Source organism: Xyrauchen texanus, chromosome 44 (assembly GCF_025860055.1).
Source record: "Xyrauchen texanus isolate HMW12.3.18 chromosome 44, RBS_HiC_50CHRs, whole genome shotgun sequence".
Taxonomy (NCBI): domain Eukaryota; kingdom Metazoa; phylum Chordata; class Actinopteri; order Cypriniformes; family Catostomidae; genus Xyrauchen; species Xyrauchen texanus.
This window is the reverse complement of record NC_068319.1, coordinates 22,786,853-22,801,531: the sequence shown is the minus strand read 5'-3', so window position 1 is coordinate 22,801,531 and position 14,679 is coordinate 22,786,853. Positions and strand designations below refer to the sequence as shown.

Here is a 14,679-nt window from a genome sequence, read left to right as displayed (position 1 = left end):
GATGAGAGCAAATTTTGCATCTCATTTGGAAACCAAGGTCCCAGAGTCTGGAGGAAGAATGGAGAGGCACACAATCCAAGATGCTTGAAGTCCAGTGTGAAGTTTCCACAGTCTGTGTTGGTTTGGGGAGCCATGTCATCAGCTGGTGTTGGTCCACTGTGCTTTATGAAGTCCAGAGTCAACGCAGCCGTCTACCGGGACATTTTAGAGCACTTCATGCTTCCTTCAGCAGACAAGCTTTATGGAGATGCTGACTTCATTTTCCAGCAGGACTTGGCACCTGCCCAGACTGCCAAAAGTACCAAAACCTGGTTCAATGACCATGGTATTACTGTGCTTGATTGGCCAGCAAACTCGCTTGACCTGAACCCCATAGAGAATCTATGGGGCATTACTAAGAGAAAGATGAGAGACATGAGACCAAACAATGCAGAAGAGCTGAAGGCAGCTATTGAAGCATCTTGGTCTTCCATAACACCTCAGCAGTGCCACAGGCTGATAGCATCCATGCCACGCCGCATTGAGGCAGTAATTAATGCAAAGGGGCCCAAACCAAGTACTGAGTACATATGCATGATTATACTTTTCAGAGGGCGGACATTTCTGTATTTAAAATCCTTTTTTTTTATTGATTTCATGTAATATTCTAATTTTCTGAGATTCTGAATTTGGGGTTTTCATTTGTTTTTTTATTAATTTTTTATTTAACTTATTTGTTCTTTTTTTTCCTTCACCTGTACTTGTCTTTATGATTTTATTCATACATTGTTTTATCTTATTGAACATTTATATAGAAAAAACTCCACACTTATACCACCATTTGTGGACTTTTCAGATGGTCCCTAACCCACCGTCGGCAAATGTTTCAACTTAACTCAATGTTAAATTGGCAATCTGGAATGATTTCACCTTGATGCCATCTGACCAGCTTAAATACGGGACAAATCACGTCCCGTATTTATTCAATACGTAATTAGTTACACAAATTACTCAACATGCAGCTCTTAGAGACCAAGTTGAATTGCAAGACAGAAAGTAGGATTTGGGTAGAATAAACCTTTAAAATTATACGCTTTTAGTACTTGGAGGGAATACTGCCTGGGTTCCCCTTTTTGGTCACTCAATTCGATAGGTGGCACTGTTGAAGATGAATGTCCAAGAAAGGTGGTCCTAAAACTGCAGCCTCCGCTATTGCAGGATCATGCTACTCGACTGACTTGCTAGAGGGACTTTGTTTAATATGAATAAAGCATGGCTGTTGACCAATCAGCATCCAGGACTGGAACTATCCATTTTATAAAAGCAATATACCTTCATTGTTGTTCTTTTCTTCCCGATTATGATATATTATGCATATTGTGGAATATTTGGAGAAAGGTAGGCAATCCTGTCCTGTGCCTTTACTCACAATCATTATTTGTTTGTTATTATTTGTGTTCCACACCATTAAGTTCCCCTTCTGTCACTCACTCGATGTTGTGTCAATGTAGTGACACTTGGGGTCGATCTTGAGAGCCCCAGACACCTTCAGATCTTTGAGAAAAGGCCAATGAGAATTGGTGAGTAGAATTTGCATGCCACTCCCCATACGGGTATAAACAGGAGCTGGAATGCGGATTAATTCAGATTTCTTCTTCGAGCCGTCATGGTAGTATACAGGTGAAACTCGAAAAATTTGAATATCGTGCAAAAGTTCATTAATTTCAGTAATTCAACTTAAAAGGTGAAACTAATATATTATATAGACTCATTACAAGCAAAGTAAGATATTTCAAGCCTTTATTTGATATAATTTTGATGATTATGGCTTACAGCTTATGAAAACCCCAAATTCAGAATCTCAGAAAATTAGAATATTGTGAAAAGGTTCAGTATTGTAGGCTCAAAGTGTCACACTCTAATCAGCTAAACACCTGCAAAGGGTTCCTGAGCCTTTAAATGGTCTCGCAGTCTGGTTCAGTTGAATTCACAATCATGGGGAAGACTGCTGACCTGACAGTTGTGCAGAAAACCATCACTGACACCCTCCACAAGGAGGGAAAGCCTCAAAAGGTAATTGCAAAAGAAGTTGGATGTTTTCAAAGTGCTGTATCAAAGCACATTAATAGAAAGTTAAGTGGAAGGGAAAAGTGTGGAATTAAAAGGAGCACAAGCAGCAGGGATGACCGTAGCCTGGAGAGGATTGTCAGGAAAAGGCCATTCAAATGTGTGGGGAGCTTCACAAGGAGTGGACTGAGGCTGGAGTTACTGCATCAAGAGCCACCACACACAGACGGGTCCTGGACATGGGCTTCAAATGTCAAACGTCTTACCTGGGCTAAAGAAAAAAAGAACTGGTCTGTTGCTCAGTGGTCCAAAGTCCTCTTTTCTGATGAGAGCAAATTTTGCATCTCATTTGGAAACCAAGGTCCCAGAGTCTGGAGGAAGAATGGAGAGGCACACAATCCAAGATGCTTGAAGTCCAGTGTGAAGTTTCCACAGTCTGTGTTGGTTTGGGGAGCCATGTCATCAGCTGGTGTTGGTCCACTGTGCTTTATGAAGTCCAGAGTCAACGCAGCCGTCTACCGGGACATTTTAGAGCACTTCATGCTTCCTTCAGCAGACAAGCTTTATGGAGATGCTGACTTCATTTTCCAGCAGGACTTGGCACCTGCCCAGACTGCCAAAAGTACCAAAACCTGGTTCAATGACCATGGTATTACTGTGCTTGATTGGCCAGCAAACTCGCCTGACCTGAACCCCATAGAGAATCTATGGGGCATTGCCAAGAGAAAGATGAGAGACATGAGACCAAACAATGCAGAAGAGCTGAAGGCCGCTATTGAAGCATCTTGGTCTTCCATAACACCTCAGCAGTGCCACGAGGCTGATAGCATCCATGCCACGCCGCATTGAGGCAGTAATTAATGCAAAAGGGGCCCAAACCAAGTACTGAGTACATATGCATGATTATACTTTTCAGAGGGCGGACATTTCTGTATTTAAAATCCTTTTTTTTTATTGATTTCATGTAATATTCTAATTTTCTGAGATTCTGAATTTGGGGTTTTCATAAGCTGTAAGCCATAATCATCAAAATTATATCAAATAAAGGCTTGAAATATCTTACTTTTCTTGTAATGAGTCTATATAATATATTAATTTCACCTTTTAAGTTGAATTACTGAAATTAATGAACTTTTGCACGATATTCAAATTTTTCGAGTTTCACCTGTATAAGCAAGCTGAGTACTACTAATATTACATTCACCTCTTCAGAAGTGTGTGCTGGTGAATATACAGCGCATTCCAACGGCTTTCTCTCCACTCTGCACTCCACTGCAGACTGCGCCCCTGGACGCTTTGACAGCACTTTAAAAGAGTATATTTCCTCTAAAGAGTATATTTCCTCTATTAGAGCAGGCACATTGATGTTGAATGTCTTTTAAAAGATGCCCTCCTGTCTCTGTGCAGTTCTTGGATGCGGTCATTACCTCTCCGCCTCTGACTGTAATGATCGCTGAGCCATCATGAGATCACCGTCGATCGCTGCATTGGAGAACGCCTTGGTGGTGTCGGACATGAAGATTCGACCAGGCTGCCTGCCGCCTTCGTGTATGGCAGCTCAGTCTGAGGATAGGGAGATTGCGGCACACCTGTGCCCGCAGAGCACTGCCACCTGGCGGAGTTTCCTGGCACTCCCTTCCCAAGCCTGTAGGACGACATCATCTCTGGTGACCAAAGCCTACAGTCAGGCCACCTCTGCCCTGCACACCATGGCCCTCTTACATGTCCATCCGGCCAAGGCTTTGAAAGAGCTGCACAAGGGTAGTTCTGATCCCGGTGTGCTTCAAGAGCTGTGCTCGGCAACCGACTTCGCCCTCTGTGCGACTAAGGTCACAGCTTGTAGTTCTCGGTGGTGAAGCAACAGACGGAGGCCATCCAGCACATCTTGCCTCTTGCTCTGAGTTTGGACGTGTGGCTATCTGCTATTTAACCCGTCTCGCTGGTTGGCAACAACCATCCGAGATGGCTGTGCGATTCAATTCGCCAGGCACCCGCCCATGTTCAGTGGCATTCACGTCAGCGAGAGCGCCACCATCCTGAGGGCAGAGATCGCTTCTGCAGAATGGCGTGATAGGGCAAGGGTTCGCCCTTACAGCCCTTACTTCATCGTTCCCAAGAAGGGTGGTGGGTAGTGGCCAATCCTGGACCTGCGAGTTCTGAACCGGTCCTTGCACAGAATCCTGTTCAAGAAGCTGATGCAAAAGCACATTTTGACGTGTATCCGGCATCAAGATTGGTTCGCGGCGGTAGACCTTAAGGACATGTACTTTCACGTCTCATTTTGACCTCAACATAGAACCTTCCTATGGTTTGTGACTTCCCGCTGCCTTTTCAGCCCTTGGACAGACCTTGCGTTCCTGCGGGCTGGAGTCCCCATACAGCAAGTGTCCAGGCGTGTCGTGGTTACAACGGACGGCCTCCAATATTTGTGCAATGGGCATGCAGTCACTGCCGCCTGGACAGGACCTCGCCTGCGGTGGCACATCAACTGCCTCGAGCCAAGGTGGTTAATGCTCTTATCGCATGTAGCAAGAATCAGTGGCAACTCAGGCTGCTGCGGGCCACTCATATCCCTGACAACCTCAACGCCACAGCAGATGCTCTGTCGCAGCAAGTGAGCTGAGATTCCACCCCCAGGTGGTCCAGCTGATTTGGAGTCGATTCGGCAAGGCACAGATAGACCTGTTCGCCTCAACGGGAATCCTCCAACTGCCCACTCTGGTATGCCCTGACGGGAGCTCAGGGCATACCAGAGACGCGTACAGACACATTGGCACACAGCTGGCCCTGGCGGCTGCACAAATACGTGTTCACCCAGAGAACCTACTTGCACTGGTTCTGTGCAAAGTCAGGGAGGACGAGGAGAAGGTCATTCTTGGACCTCACGCTCCTTGCGACAGCACCTCCCTGGCAAATTCCCCATAGGCAGGACCTTCTTTCTCAGGGACAGGGCACCCTTTGGCACGCAAGCCCAGACCTCTGGAATCTCCAGATCTAGTCCCTAGATGGGACGCAGAAAACCTAACTGGTCTACCGCCCACAGTGGTTAACACGATCACTCAGGCCAGAGCTCCTTCTACAAGGCAGCTGTATTACTTGAAGTGGCGTATCTTCGCTAAGTGGTGTTCTCCCCATAGCACAGACCTCCAGAGGTGTGCAGTCGGGTCAGTGCTTTCCTTCCTGCAAGAGAAGTTGTACGGGCGGCTGTCCCCCGCCACTCTCAAGGTCTATGTAACTGCTAGAGCAGCACACCACAATGCTGTTGAAGGTAAGTCTCTCGGTAAGCATGACCTGATCATCAGGTTCCTGAGAGGCGCCAGGAGGTTGAACCCTACTTTGAAACTCTTTCCCTCATGGGACCTCTCTGTGGACCCTCATGGGACCTCTGTGCTCCTTTTAGTCCTACGGAGAGCCCCGTTCGAGCCCCTAGAGTCAGTTGAGTTAAAGGCCGTCTCATTGAAGACCGCTCTCCTGACCACGCTCACTTCCATCAAGAGGGTCGGGGACCTGCAAGCATTCTCTGTCAGCGAAGAGTTCCTAGAGTTCGGTCCAGAAGACTCTCACGTGATCCTGAGACCATGACCGGGCTATGTGTCCAAGGTTCCCACGACACCATTTAGGGATCAGGTGGTGAGCCTGCAAGCGCTGCCCCCAGAGGAGGTGCAGTCAGAGTGCATCTGTTCCTACACTCACAGTAGCTTGCATACACCTGCATCAGCAGTTCATGTAACACAGTTCAGCCATGTGGCGTTTCATATAGGGACCCTTACTGTCAATACATTGACACAATGTTGAGTGAGTGACAGGAGGGGAACATCTCGGTTACTGTCTTAATCTCCGTTCCCTGATGGAGGGTACGAGACATTGTGTCACTCTTGCCACAGGCTGTACTACACCACTGTAATAGCCGTGACCTTGTCTTGGCTCCTCAGTGCAGAACTTGAATGAATCCACAATCCAGCTCCCTTTTATACCCGAGTGGAATGCAAATTCTACTCGCCAATTCTCATTGGCCTTTTCTCAAAGATTTGAAGGTGTCTGGGACCTCATGATCGACACAATGTCTCGTTCCCTCCATCAGGGAACGGAGGTTACGAAAGTAACCGAGACGTTTTTTTATTTTGTGAGCCTATATGTCATTTATATTTCAATAATTGGTCCAGTAAATGCTCCTGTGATGATATGCAAATCTATTTCACAAAATCAGCAGTCTACTTAAATCTGTTTGTGATTTGCATGAAGTCAGACATATTATCCTTTATTCACATTGGTTCAATAATTACGAAATAATGTAATACAATTTTATGACTAATGATGTTGATACATTAACAGGCCTACCTACTCCATTGATAAAAAAAAAAGTATTAATTTGTTTAGTTAAAGGATAAAATTGGGATATTATGGGAATTAGGATAAAATGTAACAAGTACAGGGCTAAAAAAAAATATTATTGTGAAAGAAATTCAGTTCGCACATCAAAGTGTGTAATGGTCTTCTCAAGGCTGGTTGGTTGGTTTGGTTCATGGCTTAGAACTATTTGATGAAGAATTTAATGAAATCACTATGGAAAAAATACTTACGGAACCAAAACGGCTGAAAAAGCGGGCGGGCGCTGTTGCACAGGGGAGGAATATTTTTTTGTTTACAGAGCATTTGATTGGACAACTTTTAGGAGTTCACAAACATATCTAGGCTTCGAATTTAAGTAGACTAAAAACCAAAAATCTAAGTATTTCTTTTTTCATGGTGTAGTTCACAGAAAAATGAAAAGTCTGTTATCATTTACTCACTCTCATGTTGTTCCTAATCTGTGACTTTATTTGTGTTTGTGAAAGGGAGGAATGACAGCCCAAGTCTCTATTCATATTCATTGCATCTTTTCACTGCATTATCCATACAATGAAATTTTTAGGTAAACTATCACTTTATAAAGGATATCCTTATTGTCATTAGGGTTGGGTGATTTGCAAGGAAATATTTTCACAATATTTAAAAAAAAAACAACAAAAAGGAAACCCACTGCCCTCTCTGCCGAGCCGAAAAAATAGCTAGGACAGAAAAAAATGCCTATGTGAAGTGTAAACCTAATATATTGTCCTAAAACTTGACATCAAATTACAGAATATAAGATATATTTGATGAACTGGCAGGGTAAAAAATTATGTAAAAAAAAAAAAAAACATGAAGTACTTACTCAGACCATGTTACCAGTCCTACTCGACCCGCTCTGAGCGGGATTCGAACTGGCATCTCCGACATGGGAGGCAGGCGTGCTAACGAGGAGGCTAAAGACAACAGCCCCTTGCGTTAGTCGCTAGTGCACCTCTTGAGAAAGACATGTATAATGTGACTTGTAAATCGAGTAAATAGAGCTGGGATAAGCCTCTGCCTGTCTTTGCTCTTCTTGCAAGAGGAAATAAAATTCATCGTGGGGCCCCCCTGGAATCGTTAACACCGTTCACCCCATTAGTTACGGCCCTGGAGCGAAAGCATGCATGGTCTGATGTAAAATTAAACTTTGTATACCTCCATTCCAGATATCCGCCTTTTAATTGCACTTACTCATTATATTAAAAAAAGTAACATTAACATGACAGTACTTTATTTAAAAATTTACGTTTTGCTTTATATTTTCATACAAAGTATTGAAAAGTGTAATAGTGAAAATAATTAACTGACAACTTCCAGTGCCATCTAGCAGCATCAGTACCGTTTAGCCATCTAGCCTTGCCAATCTCTTAATGCTTTTATTGTTTTAAGAATTTGATTAGTATCTAAAAACGTAAGTGCATGATAACTATCAGGCTACTATTAAATATATATGGAAACTTCACAGCTCCATAGTTTGTTATTTCCCCGATATCCTCAATCATTGTCTGTCAAAGTAGGCATCAGGGTATTTGTCAAATATTGCTGAATGCTAATATCCAATTACATCGTCTTATCGCCCAGCCCAAATTGTCATGTTGTGCGTGAAAGTGTATAAAACAATTAAACATAGTAAAAAGACAATTAGACATCTGTAAAACCATAATAAAGGGCTCGAGATAGACTTCATATTGAGATTTGTACCCATGGATATGCAATGTCTTTAATGTCATTTTGCCATAACCTTGCATATGTAATCCTAATCAAAAGACCCTTGAATCACTGCATCTCATGACAGTGCCGCCTACATTTTAAATAACGACGTACTGTTCTGAGATCAGCAGACATACACAATTCACAGGGCTAGCAAGGTGTACAAGGTGAGCTTCATTGGGGGTCGACAGACAAACACATCTAAGCAGTGATGGAGGAATAGATCAAGGACAAGTGAAGAAGAACAACGTAATTGGTAAAGGTGTAACATCAGCACTGTACTGTGCCACATACTGAAGACCTCAACCTGTAATAAGTATTACAGTGTTTCTACAAAGATTGAGTCCTTACAAGTACACATTAAGTAAATGTCACATGAAGACCAGTAGGCTAATTATCTGCAACTCATCAAGTGGAGGAGGAAGCAAAGGGCATACAGAAAAATAGGTCACGGACAGAGGTGGAAGAAAACAGTGAAAGACAGGAAAACAAAGAAAAAGACAAAACAAAAAGAGATAGTCAACAGAGAAAAAGAACTAACAAGTAGGATTGGGAATTGAGAACCATTGCTTAAAAGACACTGGAACCTGATGATTTTCATGATGTACGGTCCCCTAATGATTCTGGGACATCTGAATACTTCCAAAAGACACCATTTGTAATAGCCAACAGGCTATTTAACATTGCTGCTTACTATTTGGGTGAAGTTGGTATTAGGGGATGGAGAAAAAAATCTGTGTTATGCAACAGGAGCCATCAATATTTTCACAGAAGAGAAAGACTTAAAACTTTAAATGCGAATATCTACGAAAAGTAAATTTTGTCAACATTTACAAGTATACTAGAATACAGATGGCCTCAAAGCTAAACACACATGGATTTAAAGCCACAAAACTCTCATCCAAAGTATGGGTTTACAAGACAGGCAAGCCACTAGATGGAGTAAATATACTTGTTATCAAAAATTTGTTACCAAACATTACAACCATTCTTTTTCTTTAAGTGGAATTGGAATCTAAACCAGAATCGTTAACAGCAATTAGAATTGTTAATTATTAAGTGGAATTTAAATCAGATTAAGCACAATTGGAAGTGGAACCAGAATCGTTAAATTAAACTGGAATCAGAACCAGAACTGTTAAATTCGTTACAATTCCCATCCCTACTAACAAGGATCTAAAGTGCAGCCCTGAGAAACCAAAAAGGAGCATCTATATGTCAGAAAGAGTCAGAAAGGATGAAACGGAGAAGAAAACGATTGAATAAGTAGAAAGAGAGAAATAAGTTATAGTATAAAGACATTGTAGGAGGGATAGATGGGTGCTACTACAGCTAGAAGTGAGAGCAGACAGAGCAGATCTCTCAGTTATTGGCGTCCCCTCCTTCGCTGTCCTGCTGGTCGCTGGTCCACAGGGTGAGGTTGTCCCTCAGGAGCTGCATGATGAGCGTGGAGTCCTTATAGGAGTCCTCGTTCAGATTGTCCAGTTGGCCGATAGCATCATCAAAAGCCTCCTTGGCTAGTTGACAGGCCTGCTCGGGCGCATTTTGGATCTCATAGTAGAACACAGAGAAGTTGAGTGCCAGGCCTAAGCGGATGGGATGGGTGGCCGGCATGCCCTTGCTAATATCGAAAGCCTCCTTGTAGGCCCCTTCGGATGATTCGACAGCAGAGGCCCTCTTTTCGCCAGTGGCCACCTCGGCCAGGTACCGGAAGTAGTCACCCTTCATCTTCAAGTAGAAGACCTTGCTCTCTACCTGGGTCTCATCACAGTTCTTTATGAGGTACTGGTCCAGCAGGGTGAGAACGTCCTGGCACACCGACTCTAGCTCCTTCTCGACGGTCTCTCGGTAGACACGAACCAGTTCCAGCTTCTTCTCGTTGCCATCCGCTGCTGTCTTCTGCTCTATGCTGGATATTACACGCCAAGATGATCGTCGGGCGCCCACCACATTCTTGTAAGCCACCGAGAGCAGGTTGCGGTCTTCGTTGGACAGTGGCTCGTTCAGTTCTGTTACCTGATGGTACAGAAAGCAAGAGAGATGTTGAGTTAAAACATTTTGTGTTTTTTTGTTTATAACGTACTGTATAAAACGAACAGTTAGAAACTGGTACATACATATTGAAATTAGGGTGCAGTACAAAGGCCTCCTGACCAATAAAAGGCCTATGAATAGTTAAACCCAACATTGTACGTATTGTAGGGATGGACTGAAATTTTGGCCAACACAGATAGTCAATAATTATTTGTTATTATGGCCGATAACCAATATGATGGCTGATATCAGGGCTGCAACCACCATAGACATTGAGACAGGCATGTCCCCTCCAATATTCAGATTAGTGTTTGCCCAATATAGGTTTTAAATGTATGAATGCATGGCCAAACATGTATGCAATGTAGGGAAGGGCAGATATTGATTTGTTTTCCACTACAGATTCTTTGTTATTATAGCAGATTACCAATATGTAGGCTTGGGATCTGTCTTTTTCACACATTGATAATCAGAAAAGTTTCCAGATGCTTATTGATTATATATCTATATTGGCATTTTTCAAATATAAATAGAGTCTTTGTCTCTTCATACATATTTCTCAACACAACTTTGGTAAAGTGTGAGTGGCAGGGTCAATTAATGGGGGTTGCACCCCTGGCAGACCACATAGTGCATTCTTAAATGTAAAACAATTATTTTCTAAGAATGTACGCACACTGTAGCTCGGCATCTCTCGGCAGCGCCCAGCTACGATTCCGTAGGCTGCTCAAAATTCGACATCGCCATTAAGCGCAACTCGCATAGTTTTCCATAAAATTTTACCCAAATCATTTTTAAAGGACATCTCTAGCCATTAGTGGATTATCTTTCATATAGCCTACACAATGTATTTTTTTTAGTAACAAATATGTATTTTGTGGTTTGACAGCTGAAATGAAACCTATTCAAAACTACATACAGAGAAATTCCAATTCTAATTATGCATTCAGATTGTGCATTTACACCAGTTCCATATACTAACCTACCAACATATCAACGTCAATTTATTCATTCTTGAAGAAGAACAAATCCTTTAGACGAGTCCTGTGTGTCATACCTTTGCATTTTCCTACCCGCGATGCGGTGCTTCTTGTCCAGTGTTCGACCGGCTTCAGTACTGAGTAAATGTTATATCACCAGATGTTTATCTCCCAAAGCTATTATTCCAGATGACATTAAACAGAGGGCCAACTGACAGTGAATTGGAAAGCACACAAATTAGTCTTCTAATTAAATTACGGCTAATGTTAAAATAGCAATGCCTCAAATAAGGTGCAGATCAATAATCGATGTATCCATATTTTATGACATTCCTACCATTATTATGGCTGATTTCAGGGCCGTAATCACCACAGACATTGAGGGGGGACAAAGAGTCAAAGTCACATAGTAATGGCCATATCTTATCAAAATACATTAAATGTATAATTATACTAATAGTGGAAATAATAATTAACACATAAATTGACAAAAGCCATTGTGTCCTGACTGACTTTCATCCTTTGTGCTTGGATGTCAAACTAGACAGCTGATGCTACGCTGTTGAGTTACATATTTTACTTTGTCACATTAGAACAATTAAACATCACCTGTCAAGGCTGTGCACGTTTTATTTAATCACATTACACAGTTTATGACTTAAAATTGAGATCTACTGTGGTTTATTGTACTATTTTCTCAGAGAGACAGATGCACGATGCGCCGCCCCTGTTCAAACACTATAGGAACGATTGGTGTGTACGATATTGAACCGAAACCTACAATTTATTATCTTTCTGTACCGTCATTCGTCCTTTTCACTATTGATTAGCCTATTTATTATAACTTATCTTAATGTTAAATGCACATTTGCCTGTTTCTTACGTTTTACAAAGCATATTTAATATATAACAAAGAGATCCTGTCCAGGACAAAGGCGAGAGCTTCTGCAATTGCACAGAGTAGAATTTCACCTTGCTTTCAACATTGCTTCATGAATTTGTCTAAAAATAAATAAATAAATAATATCGTTTATACATTTCTATTGTGATCGGATCGTTTAGGATTAATGCTGCATTAATGCATGCATTGTAATAATGACCCACCAGCTTCATCGCGGAGGCCATGTCATCGTAACGCTCCGCCTGCTCAGCCAGACGGGCTCTTTGGATCAGTTGTTCCCTGTCAGCCATCCTCTCTGGTCGGGTTCGATCGCACCGGTGTTCGGTCAGTTTTCAGCAGAACACGCGCGCTCCGGTCAGAATACACAAGTGCGAGCAGAATCTGGAGCAGCAGCGCACGTGAGGGTGCAACGGCAAGCCAAGGGTTGAAAGGTGCAGATTTATATTTTTTGTAAATCGAAATATTTTTTTAAAGCTTGAATTCCCCTCCCAGCCCTGTGTCCTCCAAGTTTCGGCTGACTATTTTTTTTTTCTTATGTCCCCGATGGCAGGCGGCTTGTGGGGTACTGCTGCTGCAAGCGTCCTGTCAGTCCAAAGCTGTGTAAGGGGAGGGGAGGAGGAGGAGGGGGGGGGGGGTGCGCTCGCGCTATTTCACGATGACGTCATTTACTAAAAATAGCCGCGTGTCCTGCAGGCGCGCACCTGCGCACTGAAGTTTGCTGCATTGTTCATTGCAGCGGCGCAACGGACATGCGCGTGATAAGAGACTCTTCCGCATTCAAATGAAGCAAAGCTTCTGTTTATTAAGGCTGATGAAAGGATAATATGATGCATGGACATGCCTCTTTCTGGTTATATCTTGACCGTGGTTGTCCAGACTGGACTCTGTATTGAGTATGGCAGATACGTGTTTTCAATGAGAACAAAGGTCAAGTTTTATCCATGCACTGGCTGACAGTGTGACAGCTGAAGAGATGCAGTTACTGCATTATAACATTAGGGCTTAAATGAATCTATCTGACCTTGGGGATAATGTTAAGAAAAAGCTGCTCTTTAGAATTGTTGTGATTGGATATTTTTGCACATGTTATTTTTTACAGATGACATATTATGTCCTACATGACACACAATACCATCATTTTCCATTTTCTCCCCAAAACATGGTGCCAGTAATTAATGTCAGTGTGGGCCAAGAGGAAGTGTGGCATTTTTCAAATTAAAAATTTCCAAATTATGAAGTAGGCCCAGATGGAATCCGTGGCCTTTTTTCCTCCACTGATTTTGAGGGAAAATCTGCAGAATTCTCCAGGAAGGGATTTAAATGTAGTAAAATGTGTTAAATGGGGCTGAAAGTACTATACTTTTTTTTCATAGCTGAAAACATTGTCAAATTAGCTGAAATATTTAATAAACAAACATGCAAGGGGTGGTAGATATGTAAATCTTTTGTGAATGACAGATATTACAATTCTGCTTGCTTACATTCATAGATTAACTTCTCAGATGTGTTTGAATTTTTTCTGCTGAACACAAAGATTTTTTTAGAAGAATATTTCAGTTCTGTAGGTCCATACAATGCAAGTGAATGGTGACCAAAACTTTCAAACTCTGTAAATCACATAATGTCAGCATAAAAGTAATCCATATGACTCCAGTGGTTGAATCTATGTCTTCTGAGGTGATGCAATCACTCAGTACTCACGCAAACAGATCAATATTTCAATCATGTTTTGTGCTATAAATCTCCACTTTCACTTTCAGAATGTGAAAGTGGAGATTTATAGTTTCTCACCCACACTTATCATATCGCTTCTGAATATCTAGATTCAACAACTGGAGTTGTATGGATTACTTTTTCTAAACATCATTGTGTTCAGTAGAAGAAAGTTTATACACATCTGGGATGCATGAGGGTGAATAAATAATGAGAGAATTTCTTTATTTTTGGGTGAACTATCCCTTTGAAGGAAATTGTTAAAAAACTATCTGCTACAGTGGATAAGAATCCAGACAAAACTCATTGTATTCAACTAGAAAGAGGAAAGCGTTAATTAATAGCATTTACAAAGGCTGTAGATTTAACACAATAATTCAGTATATATTCAAAATAATGCAACATGTTTTTGCGAATCGCAGTCAGAGGTCAGAGCTTCCATCTGACAGATATGTGGAGCCGGAATGCAAGAATGTGTCCTATGAGGAAAGCTCAAGTCTACCTCAGATTGATGACTGACCAGACTGTGGGCCAGTGATATGTTTATGTTCAATAAATTCTTCTATGTTATGTTCAATGGAAATAAAACAAACAATATATTGACTTCTAAAGCCGCTTTTTGTACAGTCTAATCAATGCTTTACTCAACTGTCACAATTGATGTAATGTGTAATTTATCATGGTAGATGATACATTACATCATAAAAAAAAAAAATCATAAGTATATCTACTTTTTACTTTGTCTCCAAGAACTTGCAAGAAATAGGTTAGTCATCATTTATTTTAATAATTTAAATATGTAGGTACATGCTAAAATTTTAAGTTTTTGTATATATGCCATAAAATCAGTGAACATCCTTTTATGGAATTTTACAGTGGTCTTTTTTAAATAATAAGATCAAATGGGCAGATTCAATTTATGTC

At 41.6% G+C, this 14,679-nt stretch overlaps 1 protein-coding gene across 1 annotated transcript; it reads right to left on the bottom strand.

The window, feature by feature from the left end:
• Positions 1-7,351: 7,351 nt before the first annotated feature.
• On the bottom strand, positions 7,352-12,643 carry ywhah (tyrosine 3-monooxygenase/tryptophan 5-monooxygenase activation protein, eta polypeptide). The gene is made up of 2 exons (XM_052117754.1): positions 12,246-12,643; positions 7,352-10,143 (listed from the first exon to the last, which is right to left on the bottom strand). The coding sequence occupies exons 1-2, from the start codon at positions 12,330-12,332 to the stop codon at positions 9,490-9,492; spliced, it is 741 nt and encodes a 246-aa protein (XP_051973714.1). The 5' UTR covers positions 12,333-12,643; the 3' UTR covers positions 7,352-9,489.
• Between the last annotated feature and the right edge of the window lie 2,036 nt (positions 12,644-14,679).

Bases quoted from the DNA above. Each gene is read 5' to 3' on its own strand.
- ywhah (XM_052117754.1), bottom strand. From the start codon at position 12,332: ATGGCTGACAGGGAACAACTGATCCAAAGAGCCCGTCTGGCTGAGCAG. The intron at 10,144-12,245 runs GTGGGTCATTAT...CTGTACCATCAG, and splicing joins TGGCCTCCGCGATGAAGCTG to GTAACAGAACTGAACGAGCC.